This window comes from Panthera onca, chromosome D1, assembly GCF_046562875.1.
Source record: "Panthera onca isolate mPanOnc1 chromosome D1, mPanOnc1 haplotype 2, whole genome shotgun sequence".
In the NCBI taxonomy this organism is placed as follows: Eukaryota; Metazoa; Chordata; class Mammalia; order Carnivora; family Felidae; genus Panthera; species Panthera onca.
In genome coordinates, this window is record NC_138348.1 from 13592765 (window position 1) to 13601886 (window position 9122).

Genomic DNA, 9122 nt, shown 5'->3' on the forward strand with positions numbered 1-9122 from the left:
CTCTCAAAGATATTTTTATTAAATCAAGAAATTCAGTTTGCCAGAGGATTATAACGTTGCCTTGGCTAGGAAAGCAAAAAAAAAAAAAAAATTACTTGCAACAGACATAAATGGCTTAACAGCTGAGGGCACATACTCTTGATAAAGAAAATTCTGGGTTCAAATACCAGCTCTGCTATTGACCAGTTCTATAACTTTGGAATTATTTCTTAAACTCCATGAGAATCACAATAGTACCTACTTTCGAAAGTTGTGGAAAGGATTATGTGGATTGAGATTAGGATTTAAAATATTAACTGGGGGCGCCTGGGTGGCGCAGTCGGTTAAGCGTCCGACTTCAGCCAGGTCACGATCTCGCAGTCCGTGAGTTCGAGCCCCGCGTCAGGCTCTGGGCTGATGGCTCGGAGCCTGGAGCCTGTTTCCGATTCTGTGTCTCCCTCTCTCTCTGCCCCTCCCCCGTTCATGCTCTGTCTCTCTCTGTCCCAAAAATAAAAATAAAAAAACGTTGAAAAAAAAAAAAAATAAAAAATAAAATATTAACTGACACTGAGTAATATGTACGTATGCATATATATACATACATATACATATATGTATATATACAGTATGTTGGTATTTGTATAACCATCAGCACAATGACTGACACGTAAATTCTCAATAATATTTGAAGGATACTGAAATTTTTTGAGCACGCACTATGTACGCACTATGTACTTAACATTGGGTTGGGTATTTTCACGCATGTTTCCTTCAATCAATCCAATAACCTGTTGGGGGCTTTATTTTTCTTGTCTGTTTGGTAAGACTAAGGGACTTGCCCTGCATTCAACAATTACTAAGTGAAAGCCCTAATTTCACAATCAGATTCTAACACCAGTTCCCGGGGTCTTCCCAAGTGACAGACTGAAGTTCTATCATTCTAGGCAATCACAAATAAAAGTCCATAGATGTCCTAGTAATTACTGACTTAACTTATACCTTTGTTTATTTATTTCAATAGAAAAACCACAAAGTGATTTTTTTCCTCCTCAAAATCTTTACCAGGCTTTCTCCTCTGTGGACATGGAAGTAGGAAATCGCACCTTTCTGACTGAATTCATCTTGGTGGGTTTCTCAGCAGACCCACGGTGGCAGCTGATTCTATTTGGAATTTTTCTGATACTCTATTTGATGACTTTGTCGGGGAACATGACCCTGGTCATCCTGATCCGGGTTGATTCCCGCCTGCACACGCCCATGTACTTTTTCATCGGCAATCTGTCCTTCTTGGATTTTTGGTACACTTCTGTGTACACTCCCAAAATCTTGGCTAATTGTGTCTCAGAAGATAAACGCATTTCCTTGGCTGGATGTGGCGCCCAGTTGTTTTTCTCCTGTGTTGTAGCCTACACTGAGTGTTATCTCCTAGCAGCCATGGCCTATGACCGGCATGCTGCAATCTGCAACCCACTACTTTATTCAAGTACTATGTCCAATTCTCTCTGTACTGGACTCGTTGCTGGCTCCTACTTAGGAGGACTTTTAAACGCCATAGCCCATACCGCCAACACTTTCCGCCTGAGCTTCTGTGGTAAAAACATCATAGACCACTTCTTCTGTGATGCACCACCATTGGTAAAAATGTCTTGTACAGATACCCACGTCTATGAAAAAGTCCTCTTGGGTGTGGTGGGCTTCACAGTCCTCTCCAGCATCCTTGCTATCTTGGTTTCCTATTTCAACATCCTCCTGGCGATCCTGAGGATCCACTCAGCCTCAGGAAGGCGCAAGGCCTTCTCCACCTGTGCCTCACATCTCATCTCAGTCATGTTCTTCTACGGATCCTTGCTCTTCATGTATTCAAGGCCAAGTTCTACCTACTCCCTGGAAAGAGACAAAGTAGCTGCTCTGTTCTACACTGTGGTCAACCCATTGCTCAACCCTCTCATCTACAGCCTGAGAAACAAAGATGTCAAAGAGGCCTTCTGGAAGGCAGCACAAACCATAAGGCCACAGAGATGAAGGTTATCTTTTTGCAGATTGTTCTTGTTGCATAATTTTCCAACTCACTGACTTATATTTATATATATGTTTCTAAGCATTGCAATTTTATGTAAATACAACAAATTATACTTAAAGCAATGTCACACTGAGGAAACTACTCTTTAAGTGTTTGCTATTATTTTGTGTGATTAAACTATTTCACATCTATTAAGATTGGGTTGATTGATGTTTCACAATATTGTGTTTTTGCTTCTTCTTAATTCTAGATTTACATAAAACTTCTCCTCTTGATTATCTTTGGGGTAACCTTGGAAAGACAAGAGAAATTGAAATAGTTTTTGTGCATGCAGTTTGACTTTGAACTTTGGCAAGCAAATTTCTTTTTTAATTTTTTTAATGCTTATTTATTGTTGAGAGAGAGAGAGAGAGAGATTGAGAATGAGATGGAACATGAGCAGGGTAGGTGCAGAGAGTGAGAGACACAGAATCTGAAGCAGGCTCCAGGCTCTGAGCTGTCAGCACAGAGCCCGACGCGGAGCTCGAACGCATGAACTGTGAGATTATGACCTGACCCAAAGTCAGATGTGCAAGCAAATTGTATTCTGTGGGGAAAAGATCTAGAATGGTTAAACCTCTGGAAATTTACTGAAGATTTTACAAATATTTATTTTTAGTAAGGCATTCTCTCACTATTTCTTCATAAAGCTCTAAGTGAGTAGACAGAAAATATCCTTCTAAACCTTGTGTCTTCTACATCAATTTAATATTGGGCAGTATGTTTAAAAGTTGCTTAGGACAAGCAAACAAACAAACAGCCAAAATATTTTTTCTACATGTTTGGAGAGATATGTGTCTCTGGAATTGTGGTGTATCGCCCCAAAAGAGTGGTCTCTCCATGGAGAATAGGATGAGTACTCTGCTTTCCACTCCTTCATTTCTACCACTGCACACTCCCCATGACGGAAAAGATGAACACCAAGTGGAACAAACCAAACAAATAAATAAACCTACAAAAGCCCCACTGTCTTCTAGACACAATTTTTCTCCCCCCGACCCACCACAAGATTTTAAGCATGACAAAACTTACAGCTGAATATTCAGAACATAGAAGAATTAGCTGATTTTTTAAAATACTCTTTACAACCACAGTGAAAATTAAGGATTATTAACTACATTTGACAAATGAATAGCCTGTGACTCACAAGTTAGTACTTTATTATTGAAAGACTATAGCTACTGTTGTAGTGAGCATATTTATTTATTTATTTATTTATTTGTTTGTTTGTTTTTAAGTGCATTTATTTAAATCCAAGTTAGTTCACATACAGTGTAGTCTTGGTTTCAAGAGTACAACCCAGTGATTCATCATTTACATATACCACCCAGTGCTCATCCCAACAAGCATCCTCATTAGTGCCCATCATCCATTTAGCCCATTCTGTCACTGATCTCCCCTCCAGCAACACTGAGTTTATTCTATGTATTTAAGAATCTCTTATGGTTTGCCTCCCTCTCTATTTTTATCTTATTTTTTCCTTCTCTTCCCGTAGCTTCCTCTATTTGGTTTATAAATTCTACATATGAATGAAATCATACGATGTTTGTCTACTGACTTATTTCATTTAGCATAATACATTCTAGCTCCATCCGAGTTGTTGCAAATAGCAAGAATTCATTCTTTTTGATAGCTGAGTAATATTCCATGGCATATATACACCACATCTTCTTTATCCATTCATCAGTTGGTGGACATTTGGGCTCTTTCCATACTTTGGCTATTGTTGATAGTACTGCTATAAACATTGGGGTGCATGTGCCCCTTCAAATCAGCATTTTTGTATTCTTTGGATAAATATTTAATAGTGTAATTATTACCCTATAGTCATAGGGTAGTTATATTTTTAATTATTGAAGAACCTCCATACTATTTTCAAGAGTGGCTGTACCAGTTTGCATTCCCATCAACAGTAAAAATGTTCCCCTTTCTCCACATCCTCACCAACATCTGTTGTTTCATGAGTTGTTCATTTTAGCCATTCTGACAGGTGTGAGGTGGTATCTCATTGTGGTTTTGATTTGTGTTTCTCTGATGATAAGTGATATCGAGCATCTTTTCATGTGTCTGTTAACCATCTGGATGTCTTCTTTGGAAAACTGTCTCTTCATATCTTCTTCCCATTTCTTCACTGGATTATTTGTTTTTTGGGTGTTGAGTTTGATAAGTTCTTTATAGAATTTGGACTATAGACTATAACTTTGGGTTATAGACTAACCCCTTATCTGATGTGTCATGTGCAAATATCTTCTCCCATTCCATTGTTGCCCTTTAGTTTTGTTGATTGTTTCCTTTGATGAGGTCCCAATAGTTCATTTTTGCTTTTGTTTCACTTACCTCCAGAGACAAAACTTGTAAGAAGTTGCTGTGGCCGAGTTCAAAGAGGTGCTTCCTGTTTTCTCCTCTAGGATTTTGATTGGTTTCTTGTCTCATATTTAGGTCTTTCATCCATATTTAATTTATTTCTGTGTATGGTGTAAGAAAGTGGTCCAGTTTCATTCTTCTGCATGTCACTGTCCAGTTTTACTTCACTATTTGCTGAAGAGACTGTCTTTTTCCATTGAATATTCTTTCCTGCTTCTTGAAGATTAGTTGGCCACATATATGTGTGTCCATTTCTGGGTTCTTTCTTCTGTTCCATTGATCTATATGTCTGGTTTTGTGCCAGTGCCGTACTGTCTTTGTGACTACACTTTTGTAATATAACTTGAAATCCAGAATTGTGATGCCTCCATCTTTGATTTTCTTTTTCAACATTACTTTGGCTGTTTGGGGTCTTTTCTGGTACCATACAAATTTCAGAATTGTTTGTTCTAGCTCTGTGAGGAATTCTGGTGTTACTTTGATAGGGATTGCATTGGATTTGTAGATTGGTTCGGGTAGTGTAGGCATTTTAACAATATTTACCCTTCCAATCCATGAACATGGAATGTTTTTCCATTTCTTTGTAACTTCTTCAATTTCTTTCATAAATTTCTATGGTTTTCAGCATACAGATCTTTTACCTCTTTCATTAGGGTTATTGCTAGGTATGTTATGTGGTTTTTTTTTTTTTTTTTTTGGTGCCAATGTAAATGTACTAAGTGCTCCAAAACACAAAGGGTATCAGAATGGATTAAAAAACAAAACAAAACAAAACAAAACAAACAAGATCCAGCAATAAGCTGCTTACAAGAGACTAATTTTAGACTTAAACACACCTGCAGATTGAAATTAAGGGGATGGATGACCATCTATCACGCTTGTTAATGGATGTCAAAAGAAAGATGTAGTAGCAATACTTATATCAGACAAACTAGATTTTAAAACAAAGATGGTAACAAGAGATAAAGGAGGCTATTATATCATAGATAAGGTCTCTATCCATCTAGAAGATCTAACAATTGTAAATATTTATACCCCTAACTTGAAAGAATACATATATATAAATCAATGAATAACAAACACAAAAAACTGGTTGATAATAATACAATAACAGTAGGGGCCTTTTACCTCACTTACAACAATGGACATATCCTCTAAGCAGAAAATCACAAGGTACAATGGTTTTGCATGACACACTGGACCAGGTGGACTTAACAGATATTCAGAACATTTCATCCTGAGTACTCATTCTTCTTGAGTGCACCTGAAACATTATCCACAATAGATCACATACTGGGTCACAAATAAGCCCTCAACAGGTACAAAAATACTGAGATCATACAATGCATATTTTCAGATCACAATGCTATGAAACCTGAAATCAATTACAAGAAAGAAGTTGGAAAACCCTCAAATACATGGAGGTTAAGGAACATCCTATTAAAAAACGAATTGGTTAACTAAGAAATTAAAGAATAAATTAAAAAAAAATACTTAGAAGCCAATGAAAGTCCTAGATAGTCCAAATACTTTGGGATACAGCAAAGGAAGCCCTAAGAGTAAATTGCAGTTCAGGCCTATCTCAAGAAGCAAGAAAAGTCCCAAATAAACAACATAACCTTACACCTAAAGGAGCTAGAAAAGGAGAAGCAAATAAAGCCTAATGTCATCAGAAGTGAAATAATAAAGATTAGAGCTGAAATAAATGATGTAGAAACAACCAACCAACCAACCAAACAAACAAACAAAAAAACCCAGAACAGATCAATGAAACTAAATGCTGGTTCTTTGATAGAATAAACAAAATTGATAAACTCTTAGCCAGACTTGTCAAAAAGAAAAGAGAAAGACCCAAATAGATAAAATCATGAGTTAAAGAAGAGGAATCACAACCAATACCACAGAAATACAATTATAAGAGAATATTATGAAAAAATATATGCCAACAAACTGGACAATCTGAAAGAAATGGACAAATTCCTAGAAACTCATGCACTACCAAAAACAGAAAGAAATAGAAAATTTGGACAGACCTACAGACCTATAACTAGTAAAGAAATTGAATCAGTTATCAAAAATCTAACAAAGAGTCCTGGGCCAGGTGGCTTCCCAGGGGAATTCTACCAGACATTTAAAGAAGAGTTAATACCTATTCTTCTCAAAATATTCCAAAAAATAGAAATGAAAACTTCCAACTCATTCTATGAAGCCAGCATTAATTACCTTGATTCCAAATCCAGACAAAGACCCGTTAAAAAGAAGAATTATAGGCCAATATCCCTGATGAACATGGATGCAAACATTCCCAAAAAGATACTAGCAAATCAGATTCAATGCTACATTAAAATAATTATTCACCATGATCAAGTGGGATTGAATCTGGAAGGGATCTGCCCCTTCCCTGGCTGCAGGGCTGGTTCAATATTCACAAATCAATCAATGTGATACACCACATTAATAAAAGAAAGGATAAGAACCATATCTAAATAGATGCAGAAAAAGCATTTGACAAAATACAGCATCCTTTCTTTATAAAAACTCTCATGAAAGTAGGTATAGAAGCAACATATATCAACATCATAAGGCCGTATATGAAAGACCCATAGCTAATATCGCCCTGAATGGGGAAAGAACTGAGAGCTTTCCCCTAAGGTCGGAACATGACAGGGATGTCCACTCTCACCACTGTTGTTAATCATAGTACGGGCAATCCTAGCCTCAGAAATCAGACTACAAAAAGAAGTAAAAGGCATACAAATTGGCAAGGAAGAAGTCAAACTTTCACTCTTCTCAGATGACATGATACTCCATGTGGAAAACCCAAAAGATTCCACTAAAAAACAATTAGAACTCATACATGAATTCAACAAAGTCACGGGATATAAAATCAAAATACAGAAATCAGTTGCATTTCCACACACCAATAATGAAGCAGCAGAAAGAGAAATGAGGGAATTGATCCCATTTACATTGTAATGGGCACATTTATAAAATGCATTTAAATTAAAATTTTAGGACAAATATGTGTATTCACTTCAGCATTTGTATTATCTCTGACACTTTTGATCTTTCTTTTCCTCTGCATTCATCAAATAATGCCTCACTGCCTTCTCTTTTCATCACAGTATTCTTACTATTTTTTTAATTCTTCTATTACAGAAACTCTGGATAGCATAAGTCTCCAGAATTTCTTCACATTCCCATAAAGCACAGTGTGCAGGGGAAAAAAATAGGTAATCTTAGGAGAGATACTAAAGTAAAGCTTCATCTTTTGTGATATTATAAGCAACATATGCATTTCTATTTTGCATTAAAACCCAATGCTGCTTTTTAAAACACTATGTTAATATTAGATTGAACCAATATTTTATAATATATAGTCTGATCACTAGAGTAAATCAAACTAATATAAATAAAACTTTTTCACTGGATTTCTTTGAGTAGAAAAAAAAAGGTGGTTTTTGTTTTGTTTTGTTTTGTTTTTAAATTTTTTTTAATGTTTATTTTTGAGAGAAAGAGAGAGACAGAGCACAAGCGAGGAACGAACAGAGAGAGAGGGGGACGCAGAATCCCAAGTAGGCTCCAGGCTTGTGGGGCTGGAACCCACGAATGGTGAGATCATTACTTCAGCCAAAGTGGGACACTTAATCGACTGAGCCACCCAGGTGCCCCTTGTTTGATTTGGTTTAGTTTGGCTTGGTTTTTGTTTTTTAAAGCCAGTTTCTCAAGCTTCCCCTGAAGCAATGCATTTTCCCTGAGCACTGATTGAGAAATATATGTCAATTCAGACTTCCGAATGTGTTAACCGAAAGAGTTTTTTCAGTGCCTCTTTCACATCCTTATTCCTCAGACTATAGATCATGGGGTTCAACATAGGGAAGAGCACAGTATAAAATGTGGACACCATTTTGTCCCTCTCAAGGGAATAGCTGGAACTTGGGCGAGAATAGATGTAGAGAATGGAGCCATAGTACAAGGTGACAGAGACCAGGTGGGAGGAGCAGGTGGAGAAGGCCTTGCGGCGGCCCCGGGCGGAGCGAATTCTTAAGATGGCAGCGATGATGAACAGGTAGGAGGCGAGGATGAGCATCGTGGGGGTGATGACATTGGAGGCCAGGAGGAAGTAGAGCACAGCCTGGTAGCTCTCTTTAACATCACACGCCAACTTCACCAGAGGTGGGACATCACAGAAAAAGTCGTCAATGACATTGTCACCACAAAAATCCAATGTGAATGTGTTGCTGGTGAGTATTATTGCATTGACAAAACCTCCAGTGTAGGAATATGTAACCAAACAGATGCACAATGTCCCTGACACGGACTGAGCATAAAGCAGAGGGTTAGAAATGGCCGCGTAGCGGTCATAAGCCATGGCAGCCAACAGGTAACACTCACTGTATGCCAACCCAGCAGAGAAGAAGAACTGACATACACAGCCAGCAAAGGAGATGCTTTTGTCTTCAGAGATGCAGGTCATGAGGATCTTTGGGGTGTAGACAGAGGAATACCAGAGATCCAGAAAAGATAGATTCCCAATGAAAAAATACATGGGTGTGTGCAGCTGGGAGTCTTTACAGATCAACACTATGAGGGTGGTATTTCCTACCACAGTCAGAGAGTACACACCAAGGAATACCGCAAACAGGACCAGCTGCATCGTTGGGTCTGTGGTGAAACCCACCAGAATGAACTCAGTCACCGTATGATTGCTTCTTTCCAT

At 37.7% G+C, this 9122-nt stretch overlaps 2 protein-coding genes across 2 annotated transcripts; one reads left to right on the forward strand and one right to left on the reverse strand.

The window, feature by feature from the left end:
• Positions 1-1047: 1047 nt before the first annotated feature.
• Positions 1048-2001, forward strand: LOC132662547 (olfactory receptor 9G4). The gene has a single exon (XM_060608003.2). It carries the CDS (start codon positions 1063-1065, stop codon positions 1999-2001), a length of 939 nt encoding a protein of 312 aa, XP_060463986.1. The 5' UTR covers positions 1048-1062.
• A 6185-nt stretch (positions 2002-8186) lies between these two features.
• LOC132662546 (olfactory receptor 9G19-like) lies at positions 8187-9122 on the reverse strand. The gene has a single exon (XM_060608001.2). The coding sequence runs from the start codon at positions 9120-9122 to the stop codon at positions 8187-8189; it is 936 nt and encodes a 311-aa protein (XP_060463984.2).